At 36.0% G+C, this 23,801-nt stretch overlaps 1 protein-coding gene across 1 annotated transcript; it reads right to left on the bottom strand.

The window, feature by feature from the left end:
- Positions 1 to 16,604: 16,604 nt before the first annotated feature.
- LOC137725232 (uncharacterized) lies at positions 16,605 to 19,469 on the bottom strand. The gene is made up of 3 exons (XM_068463857.1): positions 18,353 to 19,469; positions 18,191 to 18,289; positions 16,605 to 17,092 (listed from the first exon to the last, which is right to left on the bottom strand). The coding sequence occupies exons 1-3, from the start codon at positions 19,467 to 19,469 to the stop codon at positions 16,605 to 16,607; spliced, it is 1,704 nt and encodes a 567-aa protein (XP_068319958.1).
- Between the last annotated feature and the right edge of the window lie 4,332 nt (positions 19,470 to 23,801).

Genomic DNA, 23,801 nt, shown 5'->3' with positions numbered 1-23,801 from the left:
AACCAAGGTGGAAAATAAAAGTGCAGTTAAATAGATTCAATTGTTTTGCAAAAAAACAACTCAACAACAGATTACAGTCAAAGAAAAAATAGTACCCTTCTTAGACCAATTGCTAATGTTGACATGACCAGATTGCAATTAAATAGTTTGTTGAATTGAACTCAAACAACTCAAAAAAAAAAACCTTCTCAGACCAACTTTTAATGTTGACATTTTTGACATGACTAGAAAAGCAATTAAGTATTTCATCATGTTGCTTTCCAATTAATATTTACATGATAAGAGCTTTTGTCACCCTTCTATACAATCATCTCACTATAACTCAATATTGAACCAGATTCCAGAGATGTTCCCTAATTTTCCCTCGACTGTGTGTTCATATATATATGTGGTTTCCTAGGCCATACTAAAGCATGCCATTGATAACTAATTAAATTGTTGCAAGTATTCAATCCATAAACTTGTCACACCCTCTTTTGATAGTAACAGAGCATAGCTCTTCAACAAGCACAACCCATTAATTTAAATTTACAAACAACACAGTGTAGCTCTTTAACAAGCACAACCCATCAATGGCACTGACTTTGTAATACTACCCTCACCCACCTACCACGAATTTGCAGTCGGCAGATTATGTGTATAAACATCAATTATAAAAAAATCAAAGCAATTATCAAAGAAGATTAGAAGCCATATTCAAAGCATTAGATTTCAAGCAACCAGAAATCAATTAATTATAAAAATCAAAGGACATTAGAACCCTAATTCATAAATTTACTAGAGTTAAGTAAATTGAAAATTACCTCAGAGAGAGAGGACTGTCATCGAAGGAAGAGATAAGGTTGTTGGAGGAGGAAGAGAGAGTGCGAGGGAGAGCTAAGGGAGATAGCTGTCAGAGGGAGAGTTTACAGAGAGGAAGAGGTGAGGGGAAAGTGTTTGCGATTTCAGTTTAATCCCGAGGTTCTTGCACGACAAATCGAAGATTTTCGTTGTGCAAAAAATTCAAATTTTCACGAAATTATTTTCGTGCTCTCTAAAAAGTCTAACTTTTCAACTCTTTGCGTGACAAAAGGGAAATTAATTTACCCGGGTCAAATTTTGTTTGAATTTATATTTATTCAAATAACAACAATTTATTTATAACATAAGATAAATAAATTACAAACAAAAATCATTTAATATGTTTTACATAGCAAGTCACAAATAAATTGCATTATTCATCATCCGAACTATAATAACTTTCGTTATTGTCGCTATCGTCACTTTTGGTCTCCCAATCCTCTTCCTCAATAGGTACGTCACCGTCGTCATTCTGGCCCACTACACCATTGTATCGTCGAAGATTACCGAGGTCAATTGTAATTGACTGAATTGGTATTTCTATTGAAGCCACTCCTTGTATCTAAAATGGTTCTTGGATAAGATTTGTATCTCAAAGTGTTTCTGCATCATTTCCATTGCAGATTCTAAACGTTGGTCAGCGACATTGCCAACGTCGTCGTTAGTAGGGTCCTGTTCTGTTATAGCATGCATGTTCCTTTGATCCATCTTCTGAACAACTTTCTACCTCTCCCAGCTTTAGGGTCATCTAGATACACAATTTGTTTTGCCATGTTTGCCAAAATGTAAGGGTCGTCATCGTACCAAGTTCTATTAGTGTTCACAGATAGTAAGCCATGGTCGATTTTAGCATTTCCTTGCTAATTTGGGTTTGTATCAAACCATTGACATTTAAACATGATCACTTGGCATATGTCTTTGTAAAACAATTGCACGACAATTGTTAGTTTGCCATAGAAATCAATGTTCGTACTTTCGCCTCCACCGAAGACATGGACACCACTGTTTTGCTCACACATCTTGTCATCTCATGCACTTTCAATTTATTCACATAAAATTATACAAAAACATACACCTGTTAGTTTGAGAAAATTAAATACTACAATATATATGTCAAATACAAAACACTTATAACTTACATATTCAAGAAACCACCGTGGAAACAATTCTCGGTGTTTCTTGCCATACAAATGTGATGGATGTTCTCGCTTCATCATCTCTTCATGCTCATCTAGGTATGCCATTATCTTGTCCCAATTGTTCAATACGAACCAATGCGATACCTCCATGTCATTTTTGGAAAATGACTCGCCTTGTACAGGACCTCCAAAGGGTTGTGTGCATTAGGCAAAAATAGAAAGTTTCTACTTTCTCACACCCCTGTCATTATTGCGTTGAGGATGATTGAAAGTTATCTCCACATCTTTTAAATACATTCCACAAAATGTAAGTGACTCACATTGAACCCAAGCCTCTATAATTGATCATTTGGGCTTCGCCTTGTTATGTACACTTGTTTTCAATTCCCCGAGAAGCCTGCCAAAATAAAATGATACGATACAAATTAGTAAGCGTGGGTTAATGATGCATAAACCAATGATGAGGATTATATACCTTTCTATTGGATACATCCAACAATAGTTGACAGGACCAGCAAGTAATGCCTCTTTCGGGCAAGTAAACCATCACCTAGAAACCATTGCATATGCAAGAAAATCGTTCATAGTCCACATAACTGCTACCTGCAAAGTGAACATCTTCCCAGTGCACTTATCATACGTGCGCACACAGTTTGTCCATAAATCCTTTAGCTCATCAACCAACGGCCTTAAGTAAACATCGATTGACCTACCAGGATCCTCAGTTATCAAAAGAGTCATCCTCATGTATTCTTTTTTCATGCATTTCCAAGGGGGCAAATTATATGGGAATACAAAAATTGGCCAAGTGTTGTAGTGTTGGTTTAAAACCCTAAACGGATTGAATCCATCAGTGGCAAGCCCCAATCTAACTTTCCAGGGATCAGCAGCAAACTCGGGGAACCTATGATCAAACTCTTTCCATGCCTCCCCATCTGCAAGATGCCTCATCACATCGTCGTCTACCAGTTTTTCCTTATGTCATCTTATGTCGGTGGTAGTATATGTCGACATATACAATCACTGTAACCTAGGTTTCAAAGGCAAATAACGCATGACTTTTTGTGGGATCTTAGTCATTCTATTATGAGTTGTCATTTTGAACCTCGACTTATTGCATACAGGGCATTTATCCAATGCTTTATTCTCTTTGTAGACTAAAATACAATTGTTTTTGCAAGTGTGAATTTTTTCATAACCCAATCCAAAACCATTCAACACCTTTTGGGCATGTCTATGGTCTTTCGACAAACAATTGTCCTTTGGAAGCATTCTCTTGAAAACCCCCAAAAAGTAATCGAAACACTGGTTCGACATATGATACTTTATTTTTTTGTGCATTAGTTCCACAATGGCCGTGAGAATTGAAAAGCTCTCACACCCCAGGTATAACCCTTGGTTGGCATTTTTTAATAGTTTTACATATTGTTCGAACTCTGCACTGTCCATTGGTGTAGGCACGTCATCTTCCCCTTCCTAATTAGTGTTGGTCGATGCAAATGGAAAAGCATCATTTATAATATCCATGACTTGTTCATTAAGATCCATAATAGTTTCAACATTGTCCACTCTTGTGCCTTTTGAAGATGAAGAGTATCTAATTGTTCCTCATGATGGTTCCAAGTATTATAGGTCTCAACCATTCCATTCCTTACTAAATGACATCGAGCATTTTCAATTGTCTCCCTTAACGTGTTGTTACACCTCCTACAAGGACACCGAATTCTAGTTGCACCTGGGTTGTGTGTACGTGCAAAGTCAATAAAATCCTCGATTCCATCGAAGTATTTGTCTGTGCATCTATTTGGGTTATGTATCCACGTCCTGTCCATAATTCCTGCAACCACAATAATATTACAACAATCACAACAACTTCATTCAAATGATAATGTCACCTTATGCCTTCAGTAAGGGTCCTATCCCATTCGGGAATGCATAGTTATGTCACGTAATTTCTGGCTACATCAGATTAGATTTCGACGTGGATGAATTTTGGCAGCATCTCTGTACAGTTCTTTAGATGGACAACGTAGATATGAAATACCTATGTACCACCCCGAAGAATGTACAGAGATGACATCGAAATCTCCACAACCGAAACCTAATCCTTCAACCATAAACTACGTGCCATAACTGTGCATTCCCAAACTGTCTAAATAATGGGACAATTGAAGAATTAATTAGACCGCAATCATACTTTCACATCCATGCACGAAATCCAACTAATCCTCAAACGGGAAACTAAGTTTTACTAAAAAAAAACAAACAAGTACGAAGTTAATTACAATTAACTCCGTACATCACAACACATATTTGTACGTCACGTACAAATTTAACAACATAATATAAACATAATTTCACAACACAATATAAACTTAACAACATAAGTTCAACATAATTTAATTAATTTGATATTTTAAAAAATAAAACAAAGAAAATACCTTCTCAATCGTTCTCCACCAATTGCTAATCACACACAATATCCCTATAGACAACGAAATTCATGGCGTTAGTATGAATTTAGATTAATACTTTTACCCTAACAAAAAAAAAATTGCTAACCAAACACACCGAGATAGCTCGATCAACCTAGAGAAGAAGATGGAGGGAGTATTAGATGATGAAATTGAGAGAAAATGGAAATAACGGATGCCGGATTGAAGAAAAATGAAGGGGAAGAGTGCAGAGGCTAAATCTGCAGTTTTACTGCAATTTGCCTTTGCACAGCTAAATACCCTATACGAAGCAAATACCCTTTGCGTGACTAACAATGATTTCGTCGCGCAAGTTTACATTTTAAAAAAAAAAAAATTTCCTTTACTTTATAATTTATTATTTACACAAATTGTGCGACAAAAACATTTTTCGTCTCGCAAAATGCATATTTTATAAAATTTTTTATGTGTTTCCATTTTCTTTTTACGTAATTAAAATTTTTATTTTAATATAAATTAAAAAATTAAATATAATTAAACATTAAATTAATTAACCAAACTAATTTATTATCCTAAATACAAATACAAACTAATGTAAATATTAATACTCATCCACATAACATAAATTTATTAATTAAAATAAATATAAAGTCCTAAAAATCTTATTATATATATAAAAAAAAATACAATTCAACTTCAATCCTCCTCCTTCAAGGCAACATCACCTCGCTCTGTATCCCGCAGCACATCAAACTTCCACTGCCAGAAACGCTTCCTGAAAGTTCATCTAGATACTTCCAATGCTTCTCATTGGTTTTGTCAACATCCCAATGAACCTAAATTAATACCAATAATAATAAGTTAGTAATTTAAAAAATACTACATTTTAACAAAAATAATTATAAATTATTTAATACAAACTTACCAATATCACTCCCAGCATGGACTTCTTCAACTCTTCAGGCAACTTTTTCCAAGACTCAAACTCGACAGAACATTCCCTCTACACCAAACCACCAATATCAAAAATAAGTTCGGCGTACGCCTTAGCCATACTTTTGCCTTCAAAGTACAACATTTTCTTCCATGGATACCTCTCTGATCGCACTACAACTTTCATTTTGCCAAAACCTTCTCCAGAATCGGCCATTGCTTTTGAAACAAAAGATTTTTGAAAATTAGGGTTCTGAAACTGTGTTTATATAGCACTAGGAACCCTTTGCGCCACGAACCAATTCATCGCGCAAAGACCTCTATTTATCATGCGAACGCGTCATAACAACACAATAAATGGGAGCGTTTGAATGCAATCTGACCATATTCATGCGTGACGATAGTTTCCATTCGTCTCGCATAGTAGTCTTGCATGACGAAACTATTGTCACATAATCTATTTAGTGACAAACGTGATTGATTGTAATTATAAAATTTACGTAAACTTTATAATTACAAACAAATATTCAGTTAAATATTTATTCTAAAAATAATTAATACCTTAATCCATTCAATTATTTTAAAAACCAAACAGGAATTAAAGCCTAATTAAGTCCAAATACATAACTTATACAAAACCTTAAATTTAAATATTGCCCTTAAAAGCATAAATTTGAAGCTACTATTTCGATGGTCCTCCATTTTGCTCGACGTCCTCACACCATCGCTTGTAACCTCCCTTCAACGCCGCCTTCATCAACTTCATCAACTCTTCATTTGTATCATCATCAAGAGTATACTTACACTGTTACACATATATGCAAATAATTAATTCCAACATATAACAAAAAAAAATGTCACAAAATTAATTATGCATCCATCAGCATTATACTTACTAATAATTCATCCATCGCCGCCTTCTTCACATCTACAGGCACATATTTCCAAGAACACCACTCTGTAGTAGGACAATTATTATGCATGGCCACACCTATTGCATGTGCGAACTCCATATATTGCCCCAAATCATACAGGTTGGCAGGCACACTTTGATCCCGAATTTTATCATCCATCTTAGCAAATGCAAAAGAATTGTGAAGAATAAGGAGAGCAGAAGTGCATATTTATAGAGTTGCACAACGAATTCTTTGTCGCGTAAACCTTGCACGACGAAGGTCTTTGTCGCGCAAATATCTGCCATAAATATAGTATTGATTCCTCAGATTCATATGCTCTTAATGGTTTGACTGAAAACTAATAGTAACTTACGCAACGAGCTCTTTGTCGCACAAAGGTCCCCTGCTTCGTCGTTCATGTTTTTCGCACCAAAACAATTATCCCATATTTTTCTTACTGACTTTGTGCGACGACAATAGTTTTTCATCACGCAATTTTTTTTTTCTTTCCTACCTTTTTTGCGCGACGATAGTGTTTTTTCATCATGCAAGTACCTCTTTTGCGACGAAATATGTTTCGTCGAGCAAGCTGTTTTTCCTACTAGTGTAGCCGTAATCACCAACTCTTGGAGTTCATTAAATTGTACATCATAAAACTTCTTTATCAGAGGCAACCTTAAAGCCTTCTATGCAATGGCTATAAGTTGAGTATGATTGATAAGAAACTAGCACCTTATACTAGTTTTCCTGAATCTCATCATAAAGTCCTATGTAGACTCATGTTCATATTGCTTTACCTCTACCAAGTCATTGATGGTCATCTCTGACTTTACTCTATAAAACTACTTGTGAAAAGCCGTTTCTATCTACCCCAAATTAGCAATGGAATTAAGGGGCAACAAAGAATACCACTGGGAAGCCAGCCCTAGCAAGGAGTTTCCAAACATCCTTGACTTGTAGTTGGGGTTTCTTCAAAAGCCACAAAATAGTTTGAAAATTTGAAAAGAGGACACACTACAATGTTCCCCACTAAAAGTTGGAAAAGCGAGCATCTTGAAATTAAGAGGGAAAAGATTATGTTCATCAACATATGCTACGTAAGGCTTCCGGTAGATGATTATGAACATCGGACGGGCTTGAGGGTGAGCATTTTGCATCACCATCGTTCTTAGTTCTGCTAGTTCATTCCTGAACCCTTTTTTTTGTCTTAGAGCCTCCTATTTATAGATTCTTCAAGCTTTGCCTACTAAAGAACCAGGACTTGATTTGTGTCTCAGTTCATGATTTGCGACTTTACTTCATCAATTAATATTTAATTTAAATAAATATAAAAAAAAAATAAATCAATTCATTTAAATTAATTAATTTGTTTAAATTAAAATCAAATAGTCCTTTTTTGCCATATGTTGACACATGTCCCTTTGATGACTCTTCCCATTTTTTGATGAATCACATGCCATGTGTACAATTGTTGAGACACATGGTACGTGCCACGTAAGCCCTTGCATGTCACGCAAGCCCTCACATGCCAAAATTTAATGCGTTCATGAACATTCATTTTCACCGAAATTTGCATGTCTACAAAAATCAATTATGAAAATGTGCCTTGTAATTTTCGTAATTGGTTGATTTTCAAATATCATTTCATCATAAAATCAAACATCATTTCATCATACATACATTCTGCATGATTGTGTTAATATCCTGCAAAGTTCAAGAAAAAGGTGACTGACGATTGCGTTTTTGTCATGCCACTTTTACTTAGATTGAAGAGAGATCAAGTAGCAAAGCATGGAGACAAAACTGCCTACTAGTATGTGTGTCTAGTTGATGAGTTTTATATCTCTTTATGTACTCATTTCTCTTAGTGTTTGTCCTAACTCGGGAGCCCGAGGATTTTCCCAGTGGTCGGCTTTACCTCGTTAAATACTACATCCTGTGTGCACATTTTAATTATCTTTTTTATTGCATATGTGTAGGATAATTTGATATTTGTTGTGGATATGAAAATTAAACTGAACACTAAATTTGAATTAAAATTTTAAGTTGAAACCTATTCACCATTTTCCTGGTTAAATCCATCCTAGGACTTTCATGACTATAAAAGAATCCATTAGTGCAAAAACATGTTTGCGCGACACATTTGCGCAACTCTAAACACAAAATGTCGTGCAAACTGCCTTTGTGCGACGACACTTTGCACGGCGGCACATATGTCGCGCAAAACAGCATTGCGTGACGCAAGCCTTCGTCGCACAAAGGCAATTTGAGCGACGTTTTGTGCGTCGTTCAAGATTTTGACGCCAAACCAAGAATGTTTTACCATTTTTTTCCTAACTTTGCACAACGTAGGTGGCGTCACGCAAAGTCAACGACTTTTTTTTCTAAAATAACCACACAAGGCCTTTTTCTTCACACTCAACCTCTCTCTTTCACTCTTTTTCAGACTCTCCATCTCTCTCAACCCTCACCATCTTCATCTTCAGGTATTGTATTTATTTGATTAATTAATTAACTATTTATTGATTACATTTATGTTTGGATTTTTTTTATTTTTGTGTATTTATGTTTTTCCTTAATTATTTTCTGGAATTTGGACTTCTGAGTTTTGCATTCAAGCAACTTAATGTTGTATCTTTGTCAAACATACAGCTCCGATGGAGACCTTGTAGACCTGACCCCATACACAAAAAGCACCATACTTTTAAGGCTTTTTGTTTGATTTTCTCACAAATCCAGAAAATAAAAATGGTAAAAACAATCATATATATATATATGTATATGTATATGTATATGTATGTATGTGTATATGTATATGTATGTATGTGTGTACCTCTCTTTCATTGAACATGGGGATTTGGATGTGAACAATAGGGAAATTGGAACTTCCCACTTCAAGGTCGTCCTGAATGGGCTCGTATTTGTAGCGTTCTTCTGGCTTCTTCCAAAAGAGCTTTGACCTGAACGATGACCACTCCTATATAAACCCTCTCAAAGAAGAGCATGAGAGACATGGCCAATCAGACAAATCTATTTAGGGATTGCGATTGTGGGCCGTGGAAATGGGGAGATCGGAACGAAGTATCGGGATAGTGATGATAATGGAGATGAGGGAGACAATTTAACTTTAACGGGAGGAGATGACGTCGTACGACACAACCAACAACAACACAGGGGAGAGAGAGGGAGGGAGAGGGAGCGCAAAAGGCAAAAAAAAAAAAAAAAAAAAAAAAAAACCTTTGTGTGACGTAGGTACACATGCGTCACACAAAATAGCTTTGCGTGATGTAGGTACATATGCGTTGCGCAAAACAGCTTTGTGCAATGAATACCTATGTCGCACAAAGTTTTTTTTTTTTTTTTTTTTATTCTTTTGCTTTTCTTTTGGGATTCTTGCATTGCCTTTTTATTTTGTCGTATCCACTTATGTAAATGTTTTAAATTGACGATCCAATTAGTTCCTTGTATTCATAGAGGATCCAAGAGTGTAGTTGTAAAAAATCATCAAAATCGGAGTTAAAATAACCGTTAACTCTTGATTTTTTCGTTTATAACCGTCGAAAAGTTTTGTCTCGTTACTTAATCTCTGAACGTTTCTTTTTTACTATTTTTGGCGTATGAGATCTTGAAGCATATACAAACAAGTTTGATGGTTGGATTGTTAAAACTAGTTTCATAGAAGGTGTGTCTTATTAAAACGATAGATTCCAAAACACTTGGATTTTATTTATACTTTCATCAAGTATAACATAAGATTTTGTGGTATCCACTTGTGTAAATATTTTAAATTGACGATCGAATAAGTTCCTTGTATTCATATAGGATCCAAGAGTGTAGCTGTAAAAAATCATCGAAATCAACGTTAAAAATAACTATTAAATCGTGATTTTTTTCGTTTATAACCATCCAAAAGTTTTTTTCGTTTTTAGTGTATGCGATCTCGAAGCCTATACAAACAAGATTGACGGTTAGATCATTGAAACTAGTTTCATAGAATGCGTATCCCATTAAAATGATAGATTCCCTAACACTTAGATTTTATTTATACTTTCATCAAGTATAACATAAGATTCTGTGGTATCCACTAGTGTAAATGTTTTAAATTGACGATCGAATTAGTTCCTTGTATTCATATAGGATTCAGAAGTGTAGTTTTTAAAAATCATCAAAATTGGAGTTAAAATAACCATTAACTCGTGATTTTTTCGTTTATAATCGTCAAAAAGTTTTGTCTCGTTACTTGATCTCTGAAGGTTTGTTTTCTGTCATTTTTGGCGTACGCAATCTCCACGCATATACAAACAAGTTTGACAGTTGGATTGTTGAAACTAGTTTCGTACAATGCGTATCTCATTAAAGCGATAGATTCTCTAACACTTAGATTTTATTTATACTTTCATCAAGTATAACATAAGATTTTGTGGTATCCACTTGTGTAAATATTTTTAATTGACAATCGAATCAGTTCCTTGTATTCATATAGGATCCAGGAGTGTAGTTGTAAAAAATCAGCAAAATCGGAGTTAAAATAACCGTTAAATCGTGATTTTTTAGTTTATAACCGTCGAAAAGTTTTGTCTCGTTACTTGATCTCTGAAGGTTTTTTTTCTGCCATTTTTGGCGTATACGATCTCGACGCATATACAAACAAGTTTGACGGTTTGATCGTTGAAACTAGTTTCGTACTATGTGTATCTCATTAAAGCGATAGATTCCCTAACACTTAGATTTTATTTACACTTTCATCAAGTATAACATAAGATTTGGTGGTATCCACTTGTGTAAATATTTTAAATTGATAATCGAATAAGTTCCTTGTATTCATATAGGATCCAGGAGTGTAACTGCAAAAAAGCAACGTTAAAATAACCGTTAAATCGTGATTTTTTCGTTTATAATCATCGAAAAGTATTGTCCCGTTACTTGATCTTTGAATGTTTGTTTTTTACCATTTTTGGCGTATGCGATCTTGAAGCATATACAAACAAGTTTCACGGCTGGATCGTTGAAACTAGTTTTGTAGAATGTGTATCCTATTAAAATGATAGATTCTCTAACACTTATATTTTATTTATACTTTCATGAAGTATAACGTAAGATTTGTGGTATCCACTTGTGTAAATATTTTAAATTGACGATCGAATAAGTTCCTTGTATTCATATAGGATCCAGGACAGTAGCTGTAAAAAAATATCAAAATCGGAGTTAAAATAACTGTTAAATCGTGATTTTTTCGCTTATAACCATCGAAAAGTTTTGTCCCGTTACTTGATCTCTGAAGGTTTGTTTTTTGCCACTTTTGGCGTATGCGATCTCGAGGCATATACAAATAAGTTTGATGTTGGATCATTAAAACTAGTTTCGTAGAATGCATATCCCATTAAAATGATAGATTTCCTAACACTTAAATTTTATTTATACTGTCATCTAGTACAACATAAGATTTTGTGGTATCCACTTGTGTAAGATGTTTTAAATTGACGATCGAATTAGTTCCTTGTATTCATATAGGATCCAAGAGGGTAGCTGTAAAAAATCATCAAAATCGGAGATAAAATAATTGTTAAATCGTGATTTTTTCGTTTATAATCGTCGAAAAGTTTTGCCCCGTTACTTGATCTCTCAAGGTTTGTTTTCTGCCATTTTTGGCGTGTGTGATCTCGACGCATATACAAACAAGTTTGAACGTTGGATTGTTGAAACTAGTTTCGTACAATGCGTATCTCATTAATGTGATAGATTCCCTAACACTTGGATTTTATTTATACTTTCATTAAGTATAACATAAGATTTTGTAGTATCCACTTATGTAAATATTTTAAATTGACGATCGAACCAGTTCCTTGTATTCATAAGGATCCAGGAGTGTAGCTGTAAAAAATCATCAAAATCGGAGTTAAACTAACTATTAAATCGTGATTTTTTCGTTTATAACCGTCAAAAAGTTTTGTTCTGTTACTTGATCTTTGAAGGTTTTTCTTTTTGCCATTTTTAGTGTATGCAATCTTGAAGCCTATACAAACAAGATTGACGGTTAGATCATTGAAACTAGTTTCGTAGAATGCGTATCCTATTAAAATGATAGATTCCCTAACACTTGGATTTTATTTATACTTTCATCAAGTATAATATAAGATTTTGTGGTATCCACCAGTGTAAATGTTTTAAATTAACGATCGAATTAGTTCCTTGTATTCATATAGGATCCAGGAGTGTAGCTTTTAAAAATCATCAAAATTGGAGTTAAAATAACCGTTAACTCGTGATTTTTTCGTTTATAACCGTCGAAAAGTTTTGTCCTGTTACTTGATCTCTGAAGGCTTGTTTTTTGCCATTTTTGGCACATGCAATCTTGAAGCATATACAAACAAATTTGACGGTTGGATCGTTGAAACTAGTTTCGTAGAAGGCATGTCCTATTAAAACGATAGATTCCCTAACACTTAGATTTTATTTATACTTTCATCAAGTATAACATAAGATTTTGTGGTATCCACTTGTGTAAATATTTTAAATTGATGATCAAATAAGTTGCTTGTATTTATATAGGATCCAGGAGTGTAGCTGTAAAAATCATCAAAATCGGAGTTAAAATAACTATTAAATCATGATTTTTTCGTATATAACCGTCGAAAAGTTTTGTCCCGTTACTTGATCTCTAAAGGTTTTTTTTTTTGCCATTTTTAGCGTATGCGATCTCCATGCCTATACAAACAAGATTGACGGTTGGATCATTAAAACTAGTTTCGTAGAATGCGTATCCCATTAAAATGATAGATTCCCTAACACTTATATTTTATTTATACTTTCATCAAGTATAACATAGGATTTTGTGGTATCCACTTATGTAAATATTTTAAATTGACAATCAAATAATTTCCTTGTATTCATGTAGGATCCATGAGTGTAGCTGTAAAAAAATCATCAAAATCAGAGTTAAAATAACTGTTAAATTGTGATTTTTTGGTTTATAACCGTCGAAAAGTTTTGTCTCATTACTTGATCTTTGGTGGTCTGTTTTTTGCCATTTGTGGCGTATGCGATCTTGATGCATATACAAACAAGTTTGATGGTTGGATTGTTGAAACTAGTTTCGTACAATGCGTATCCCATTAAAACGATAGATTTCCTAACACATAGATTTTATTTATACTTTCATCAAGTATAACATAAGATTTTTTGGTATCCACTTGTGTAAATATTTTAAATTGACGATCGAATCAGTTCCTTGTACTCATGTAGGATCCAGGTGTGTAATTGTAAAAAATCATCAAAATCGGCGATAAAATAACCGTTAAATCGTGATTTTTTCGTTTATAACCGTCAAAAAGTTTTGTCCCGTTACTTGATCTTTGAACTTTTTTTTTTCCATTTTCTGCGTATGCGATCTCGAAGCGTATACAAACAAGTTTGATGGTTGGATCGTTGAAATTAGTTTCGTACAATGTGTATCACATCAAGTTCAATGGTATATATATTTATTAAGTAGATTTAAATTTATTTATTTTTACGTATAATACTTAAGAAATTGAATGATATGTATATTTATTAAGGAGCTACCAATTTATTAGTCAGATTTTTGTTAGAAAAATATATTATTGTGGGTTTTATGTAATAAAATTGAATTAGAAATGAGTAAAGTCACATTTTCAGTAATTTTTATAATAATTTTTTAAAAGAAAAATACCTTGCGCAACGCCTTTATGTGGTCGTCGCGCAAAAACACTCTGCGCGATTTTGAATTGTATACCTAGGTCGCACCAGTTTTGATAATTTTGGCGCAATACTAAAAAATAAGCGCCAGTATTGAAAATTTTGGACAAAATCTTCCCAGACCCCTTCGCTCATCACGCCCTCCTCCTCTTCCAAGACCTCGTCTCTCTCTCTCTCTCTCTCTCTCTCTCTCTTTCACTCGGTCTCTCTCTTCCGTAGCCTTCCTCCTCTTCGCTCATCACGCCCTCTCTCTCCCATAGGCTTCCTCCTCTTTGCTCATCACACTCGAACCCTAAATCACCCTAATCTCGAACCCCACTGTTGGTTGTCCCTCTCCCTCTCCTTCTAAACGACGGGCAGCCACCACTCCCTTCGTTGTGCTTGTCTCTCTCCTTGAAAGTAAGTCTAATTACAAATTGTGGAATTGTGAAATTAAGGATTTTGATTGTGAATTGAGATGAATTTTAGAATTTAGTGTTTTAATTTGGGATAAAATCTAGGGCATGGGATGGATTTCAGGGTTTAAAAAATTGTGAATGGGAATTAGGGTTTTAATTTTGAAATGGGGATTGAATCATGGTTTTTATTTGGGATAAATTATTAGGAAATAGGCTGAATTTCAGGGTTTAAAAATTTCTCTCTATGTATGCTAATAGTTGTCGTTACAGTATAAGAGACTGGAATCATTGTAGCCGTTCAAGGCCAAAAGTTGGGGTTAGTTTGTGCTTACTATGGATTGAAGAAACCTCCTTATAAACTTGTAAGTAAACTAGTTTCTCCTTAAACCAATTTTAAGGACATGAAATCGGGTTGGCCAAGTCAGCTTCTAGTATCACTATTGATTTTCAAGGATTGAATTATATTTCCCTTGTATGTTCTTTTACAATTGTACAGCAATATATAAGAGGATTAACCTCTTGCTTTACACCACAACAGCTGGTTTAGGGAAAAATAAAATAACATCTTTTTGAATTAAGGGAGATGATTAATCCCTTGAATTAAGGAAGAAAGTGCCGAAAGCACTCTTGAATTATGGAAGTTGTTTGGCTTAGGGAATAATAAAATAACATCCCCTTGAATTAAGGGAGATGATTAATCCCTTGAATTAAGGAAGAAATTGCCGAAAGTGCCTTCCATGATTAATCCCTTGAATTAAGGAAGAAAATGCCGAAAGTGCCTTCCAATACTCCCCCTCAAGCTGGATCCAGAAGGTTTATGGATCCAAGCTTGGACAGAAGCCATTGAAACCGATGAGAAGCCAAGGGCTTGGTGAAAATGTCGGCCAATTGGTCGAAGCTTCGTGTATACCGTGTCTGAATTACCTGCGACTGCACCTGTGCCCGAACGAAATGACAATCAACCTCAATGTGTTTCGTTCTCTCGTGAAACACGGGATTAGATGTTATATGCATTGCTGCCTGATTGTCACAGAATAAGGACATAGGAAGAGTTGCAGGAAACCCTAAATCACACAGAAGACCCTTGAACCATATCAACTCACACGCAGTGGAAGCCATTGCACGGTACTCAGCTTCGGCACTGGATCTGGCGATAACAGTTTGCTTTTTACTTTTCTAGGTGACCAAGTTTCCACCGACAAATGTACAGTAGCCTGAGGTGGACTTACGATCGATTGCGTTGCCTGCCCAATCAGCATCACAATACCCTACGACTTGAGTGTTGTCATTCTTCCGCATGATGATACCACGACCCACTGAACCTTTTAAGTAGCGTAAGATTCGTTTAACCAGAGTCAAATGTTCAATAGTCGGGGAGTGCATGAATTGGCTCACAAGACTTACAGAATAGGTGATGTCGGGTCTAGTGATTGTGAGGTAAATCAATTTTCCAACCAATCGCTGATAATGGGTGATATCCATGAGTGGCGTGCCCTTCAAGCTAGGTTTTTGCTTACTGTCAAGAGGAGTGGTGGCTGGTTTAGCATCGCTCATGTTGGCATCATTGAGCAAATCCAAGACATACTTTCTTTGGTTAAGAAACAGTCCCTTGTGTGAGGTTGCCACTTCTATACCACGAAAGTACTTCAATATCCCAAGGTCTTGAATTGCAAATCTTTGTCTGAGAGACTGTTTGAGAGTGGAGATCTCGTCAGTATTATCACCCGTAATTATCAGATCATCAACATAAATAAGCACAACTAATGTGCCCACAGCTCCTGTGCGAACAAATAATGAGGAATCGGCGTTGCTGCTTTTGAAACCAACACTAGTGAGAACTGAGCTCAGTTTGGCATACCAAGCTCGTGGGGACTGCTTTAGGCCATAAATGGCTTTGTGCAATCTGCACACCACATTCGGTTCATTGCTTTGTGGATGCCCTGGTGGCAATTTCATATAGACTTCTTCTTTGAGATCACCGTGCAAGAATGCGTTCTTTACGTCCATTTGGTACATGGACCGTCCTTTGTTTACAGCTACAGACAATAACACTCTTACTGTGTTCATTTTGGCCACAGGTGCAAACGTTTCTTTGTAATCCACCTCAAATGTTTGAGTGAATCCCCGAGCCACCAGTCTTGCTTTATGTCTCTCAATTGAACCATCTGACTTGAATTTGAGTTTATAAATCCATTTGCAACCTACTGCTTTCTTGCCTGTTGGAAGTTTGGTGATGCTCCAGGTATTGTGTTAATCTAGAGCTTTAAGTTCTTCTTGCATTGCCTCTTTCCACACCTCTTGGCTGTTGGCCTCGTGGAAATTCTGAGGCTCCTGGTAACTGGATATAGTGCTTAGGAATGCAGCATGATTCAGTGTCACTCTCTTGTATGACACACAATTGAAGATGGGATGTGTGGGTTTGTACATAACAAAATCCTGAAGTTTTGTGGGAGTTTTTCTAACTCGCATTGGATTGCGTCGAGGAGCTGGAAGCGTTGTTTCACACTCATTTGCATCATCTTCATTGTCACAATTGTCATGCAGTGTATCCTCAGAATGAGACCCTTCATTGCTATCTTCATTGGGAGAAGCATCAACGTTGACATAACTGAGCTCGTGTTGATGTGGTTCATCCAGTTCAATTCTTGGTAGTGGGAACACATCCAAGATGCCATCCCCTTGGGCTGTGAGTTCACTTGACTTGCTAAAAAAAGGGTTAGTTTCATGAAATCGCACATCTTTGGACACAATCAATCTCCTTAATTGGGGATTATAACACTTTTATCCCTTTTGTGTAGAGGAATAACCAAGAAAAATACATTTGGCAGCTCTAGGATCTAATTTATCTCTGTGAAGAGATTGAATATGCACAAAACAGATGCAGCTAAACACTCTAAGATGTGAGAGGTCAATTTTCCTTCCTTTCATAACCTTGAGTGGAGACTTGAATTCCAAGACTCGGGTGGGTAATCTATTGATGATATATGCAGCTGCCATAACACCTTGAGACCAAAATCTCTTTGGTACATTCATTTGTAGCATTAGTGCTCTTGTTTTTTCAAGTAGGTCACGGTTTTTGCGTTCGGATACACCATTTTGTTGAGGTGTTCCAACACAACTTGTTTGATGCATGATGCCATGAGTGCTCAAATATTGTTTCATGATATGGGACATATATTCGGTGCCATTGTCAGACCTTAAGGTTTGAATTTGGGAGGAGAAATGGTTTTTAACAAGGTTATGAAAGTCCTTAAAAACTTTCATAACTTCATTCTTAGACTTTAAGAGATATAACCATGTGACTCGAGAAAAGTCATCCACAAAAATCACAAAATACTTATAGCCATCAAATGATTCACTAGTTGGTCCCCATACATCTGAATGAACTAGTTCAAAACACTTACTAGTTCTAGACAAGGAAGATTTAAAAGGTAGTCAAGTGGATTTAGACAAGTGACATGTTTCACATGAAATATCATCATTTCCTAAGTTTGGAAATAGAGTTGACAAAATGGGTGAAGAAGGATGAGCTAAATGTTGATGCCACAATTGATTATCTTGAATGTGGTTGAGCTTGGCTTGAAACCCTCTTGGATTGCTCTTTGATATGTAATAGAGACCATCTAAATAAAACCCTTCACCAATCGTCTTCTTGGTGGCACAATCCTGAAAGATAACATTGTGAGGAGAAAAAATGGCTAAGCAATTCAAGGTATTTGTGATCTTTCCCACAGATAGAAGTTGAAATGGGAAGGAAGGAACATATAAAGCCATTGATTCAATTTTGTCTGACATTAATTTTATTTTTTCCTTCCCTAAGACCTTTACATTCTCACCATTTGCAATTGAAACTTGAGAAGGGTTTGCAAATTTTTCAAATTTTTGAGACTTAGACATAGACACATGGTTGGTCATATGATCTGTGGCACCCGAATCTACAACCCAAAAATCATGCAACATATTTATTTTAAGAGCAGTTTTAAAGGCTTTCATGATACCTTGCATGTCCTCTTGGGGTATGGATCTCGTGTCTGCCAAGAACCCTGCAAACTTGCCGAGCAATGCCGTCGAGTTCCCTTCTTCTATGCTATCAGCACGATCACTTCCAGCAACTCCTTTCTTGATTTGAAGATACGACATAAACTCGTTCATTAGTTCAGCAGGATTCGCTGTGAAGTTCTTGAGTGGATCTGGCCCATTGGAGGTGGAGGTAGACACATGATTCGCTCGATGTGGAGCACGGTTCATCCTTTGCACACCCTTGTTGTCCTTCATGAACTCAGGCTTTAACTCTGGGTGTAAGATCCAGCATGTGTCTTTGACGTGACCTATATTATTGCAGTGTTGACACTTCAAGTTCGGATGTTTTCCTTTGTACCTCTTTTCGTTGGTTATATATGCCCTAGCCTCAGGTACACTGGTCGTTGTACCTATGTTCATGACTTTCCTTCTTACTTCTTCCCGTTGAATCGTTGCACACACACTGGTGAAAGAAGGAAGCTCAGTGTTCATGAGTATGTGACATCGAAGATCTTCATACGTTGAATCAAGACTAGACAAGAGTTGAAATATCTTGTCTTCTTCTGCTCTCTTTCGTAGCAGTGCTGCGTCGGTTGTGTGAGGGCGATAGATTTCCAACTCATTCCACATGCTTTTCATGCTTCCTAGGAGTTGCACAAACAGTTTGCCATCTTGCTGCAGATCGGAGATGTCCTTCTTTAATTGGAAGACCCGTGCAGCATTGTTTTGGCTGCCATACATTTCCTTAACCGCTTCCCATAGCTGGTACGAGGATTCTGAATAGCTGAATATTTCAGCTAATTTACGATCCATGGAATTCAAAAGCCATGACATAACCAGCTGATCCTTGCTAAGCCAGGATTCATAGTTTGGTGAGGAAGCATCAGGTATTTTGAAGCTTCCATTTATGAACCCCAGCTTGGACCTTCCACCTAGCGCCAAAGACACAGCTCTTGACCAAGGCAAGTAATTAAACTCATTCAACACGACTGAGCTTAATCTTTGATTTGGGTTGACGTCCACCTCATGCACGTTCATGGAGGAAGGCTCCTGTGAGCTTTCAGCTTCGGATATCAGCGGATTGTCTTCAAACATTTTGAGGATTGAACACGCTCGGATAGCAGTATAGCAGACGCAGGTTAATTTTCCTGCTCTGATACCATATTGATTTTCAAGGATTGAATTATATTTCCCTTGTATGTTCTTTTACAATTGTACAGCAATATATAAGAGGATTAACCTCTTGCTTTACACCACAACAGCTGGTTTAGGGAAAAATAAAATAACATCCCCTTGAATTAAGGGAGATGATTAATCCCTTGAATTAAGGAAGAAAGTGCCGAAAGCACTCTTGAATTATGGAAGTTGTCTGGCTTAGGGAATAATAAAATAACATCCCCTTGAATTAAGGGAGATGATTAATCCCTTGAATTAAGGAAGAAAGTGCCGAAAGTGCCTTCCATGATTAATCCCTTGAATTAAGGAAGAAAGTGCCGAAAGTGCCTTCCAATAATCACATTAGAAGTTTTGCGGATTCTTATAACCTGATTGGATTTGCAAGATACTTTAGTAATTTGATTGTTTGGTTTCTGAAGTTCGTGTGGTGTAGCATTTGATTCTATGAAAGCCCTCAGTTGTGGCAGTTATCCATCTCGTGTTGTAAATCTTATTGTGTAGAGATTACTATTCTATTTTGAGCTGCTTATTCTTGTCACGTGATGATACATACATGTAATTATATTATGCTTGCAACATGTATATGATCTTCCTTGACTGAAATGTAATGTATTTGTTTTCAGGATGCTTTAGAGCCGTATATGAGTCAGAGAACATTGGAAGTTCACTGGGGAGGCCATCATCGAAACTATGTGGAAGGTCTGAACAAACAGCTGGAGAAAGAGTGACGTACTATATGGCTACACTTTTGATGAACTTGTCAAAGCAACATATAATAATGGGAATCCTTTACCTGAATTTAACAACGCTACTCAGGTATCTACAAAATCGTTAGCTAATTTGTATACGTTTCTTGACTGGATTATTTTTAAATGCTATCAATGAGCTTGTTGCATAGGGGTCACTGATCAAAGATATGTAACGTTTAGCTACATGCTGTTATTTGCTTAGTTGACTTTCTTAAATGTACTACCACCGGACAATATGTGATATAATCGTGTACCCTGAAGCAGAACTGATTCTAAAGCTTGTTCAAATTTTTAGTTTTCCTGATAGGTTGTTCCTAAAGGTTTAGTGCAGTTTCGGACTGGTTTAAGACTCGCTAACTTGAAGTCCAGTCTTGGTCATAGCATGAAAAAAAGACATTGCAAACGGGTGACATGTTGCGTAAAGTGATTTGCAACAAGGAAAGTTTTCATTTTCCTTGTTTTCATTTTCATTTTCACCTAATGTGCTTACTATTAACAAAACTTGCAGATATCAAAGTATTGAAAACTGCTTAGAGTTGTTATAGCATCATCATCTGGCCTGAGACACTGATATTTCTCACAAGTAGAGTAATATCTGGTTTTCATTTTCTTGAGATCCAAAAGCTAACTGAAATAGCTGTCATGATGGATACAGAGGATTTGGTTTGTATTTATAATTTCTTTCCTGGATTATGTTAGGTTAATTATGTGTGGGTTATCATTGCTTCAAGAAGATTGTGTTAATAGTCGTAAAATCATGAGCATAGTACAATGATATCTGTACTGTATGGATAGGAAAATTTATAGAAGGAATGAGGGTTCTAGATATCATTAAAAGGCCATTACAGATTCTTTGTGACAATACTGCTGCAGTTTTCTATTCTAAGAACAAGAGGTCTTCAGGAAACAAGCACATGCATATCAAGTACAGATTGGTCAGGGAAAGGGTCAAGACATTAACATTGGTTCATTATTTATGGAATTAATTTCGAGCATTGATATGCTGAGTTAGTGGGAGTATGAAGTGGTTATAGTTCGAGTTAAATAAGTAAGCTAGTTTTCTCATAGAACCTTGAGTTGTAGTTTGTTTCTAAATGGTTTGAATTCATGCATTTGTCTTCATTGTTAGTTGTTTTCGTCTAGTTTTAATTACATGTCTTGTTTGGTGAATATATCTATATCTGCACTTGATGAAATTACAGTTAAGAATCATAGTAAAAGGTTCCTTTTTTAAATTGCATTTGTAATTACCATACCAAAATCTTACAGTGGAATCTCGACATAAAAAACTGAGAGAAGTTGATTATCCCTAAGCCCCAAACGTCCTCCCCACCCCTGCTTTTGCGCTCCTTTGGCTCTTTTTTGGTCGTTTTGTCTCTTCATACTTTGGTCATGTATTCATATATTTCTGGTACACTGTTGTAGGTGAATACACACCTCACGCTCCGCCTAATATTACTTACTAGGCATGGAGAGAGTAAGGATAATGTTAGAGGCAGAATTGGAGGAGACAATCCTTTGAGGTTTGCCTTTGCTGTTGATTATCTTGATTAACAATACTGGTTTATTCATGTTAAAATATGCAAAGCATATTAACCGCTCAAACTTATCTGATCCTCAATTCTTTTCTTGTTTTTTTTACACTTAAGTATGCTGCTATTCATGTTTCTATTTGCTAACATACAATGGTGTTGCTCCCGCCATAGTTTCATTTCAGTCTATTATACAATTTGGTTTTGCCTCATTATAAGACCTGTTCCTTTGATTTTTGTTTTTTCTACTTTCGTCATAATGCATTTTAAACTCCACGTAATTTTTTTTTATGGTAGTCAGTAGTTACCAAATGATATTCCTAATTGTTTCAACAGCGATACCAGAGAAATTTATGCAAAGAAACTTGCTAACTTTGTTGAAAAGCGACTGAAATCAGAATGGGCTACTTCTGTAAGCTTCAGGAATATCTAATGTTCAGTTTTAGTTTTGTTGCTTTCCATATGAAGTAAATGCTTGCTGTGGGTTGTTCCTTGTTTCTCATGTAGTCTACATATATCTGTTGATCCCAAAAAAACAAGTCTACATCTCTCTTTTACTAAAACGTGCTCTGACTGTGGGTGGTGTGATAGATAAAGCTAAATGTTACTTAGAAGATATATAATATCAGCTGTTTAACATTGGAGAACTATATAATATGCTTTTGAATGTACAGTTGCTAACTATTGTTTTAAGAATCTAGAAAGAAAATTTTCAGTTCTTTTCATTTATTATGTGCAGGAAATAGCTCTAATTTTGCAGTTGGTCCAGTTATAGGTTTAAGTTAGACCGAAACTAGTTTGGTTTTAACCAATATTTGGAGTTCTATATATTTAAAGTTGCTTCTCTTACCTTCCTACCTGTTTACTAGTTAGTCTCTATGGTCATGTGTCTGGTTTATTGGCTTGTACGAAGTAAACTGTTTTTCTATGGTACTTTGATAATATCAATTAGTCTAATGAAGTTTTGGTACCCTTGATTGATTACAATGTTTGCTTACTAGAGTGTTTACTGGCCATCCTGAAACATGTTTTAGTTGTTATAAATATTGATTCAGATAATCTTTACAATTTATCACAGATTCCCAGTGTCGGGTTACCCATTCTTTTTTGTTTCACTTGATGCACTTTTTTTTGTTGGCTATGAAAATGGATAGGTAGTTCCTCTTGTTTTGAAATGGTCGTCGTCATGGCAAGGTTGTTCAATGCATGGGGAAAACGCAAGTTAGTCCTCTTCTTCCAGATCAAACATAGTAGTGGTTGATGCATTGAAGGAGGAAGTGACAACCCTAAGGGGTTAGCTTGCGGTCCAGGGCGAGCAGATAAGGGCCCAGGGCGAGGAGATGAAGGCCTATGCCGGGCATGTGAGAGACCTTGTATGAGCCATACAGATGTCCGACCTCCAAATCTTGCTACCAGTACCTGATCTTGCTACACCTTCGACCTTCGAGCCATTTCACCCTGCCGATACCCAGTAGCCACTTCACTTAGAAAACTACTTGTAGTTTTTTCTTTTTTTTTTGTTTGGACATCTTGTATGTACATTTTCATATATTTTATAATTAAATACTTTTCTTTGGTTAATTAATTATTGTTTAGAATTTAATTACAATATTATTAAAAATTAAAAAAAAAAATATTTTTGACCAAAACCAAAAAAGGGGTTTACCTAATGCACTTTGCGCGACGCATGTCCCTCCGTCGCACAGAGTGGCTTTGCGCGACACATGTTTCTTCTTCGTCACGCAAACCCTTTTGTCACTGCCTTGGTACGACGGTTAGCGTGCGACAAATGTTCGTTGGGCTAAGTTTTGCGCAAAGTTTTTGACTTTGTGCGACGAAGGACCTGCGTCGTGCAAAGTGTTTTTTGTACTAGTGATCAGACATTAAAACTAAATCTGAACTTTGTAACTTGTGTTTGATTGCTTGAAATTGGATAGTTATGATGAAGTCATTGCCCTAATGTCAAAAAA

Source organism: Pyrus communis, chromosome 1 (genome assembly GCF_963583255.1).
Source record: "Pyrus communis chromosome 1, drPyrComm1.1, whole genome shotgun sequence".
In the NCBI taxonomy this organism is placed as follows: domain Eukaryota; kingdom Viridiplantae; phylum Streptophyta; class Magnoliopsida; order Rosales; family Rosaceae; genus Pyrus; species Pyrus communis.
This window is presented reverse-complemented; position numbering and strand designations above follow the sequence as displayed.

Excerpts from the sequence above, each read along its gene's own strand:
- LOC137725232 (XM_068463857.1), bottom strand. The coding sequence starts at position 19,469 with ATGTTTGAAGACAATCCGCTGATATCCGAAGCTGAAAGCTCACAGGAG. Across the intron at positions 18,290-18,352 it reads ACCCCAAGAGGACATGCAAG|ATTCGGGTGCCACAGATCAT; the intron begins GTATCATGAAAG and ends TTTGGGTTGTAG. Across the intron at positions 17,093-18,190 it reads TCAAGTTTCAATTGCAAATG|ATGTGCGATTTCATGAAACT; the intron begins GTGAGAATGTAA and ends TTGTGTCCAAAG.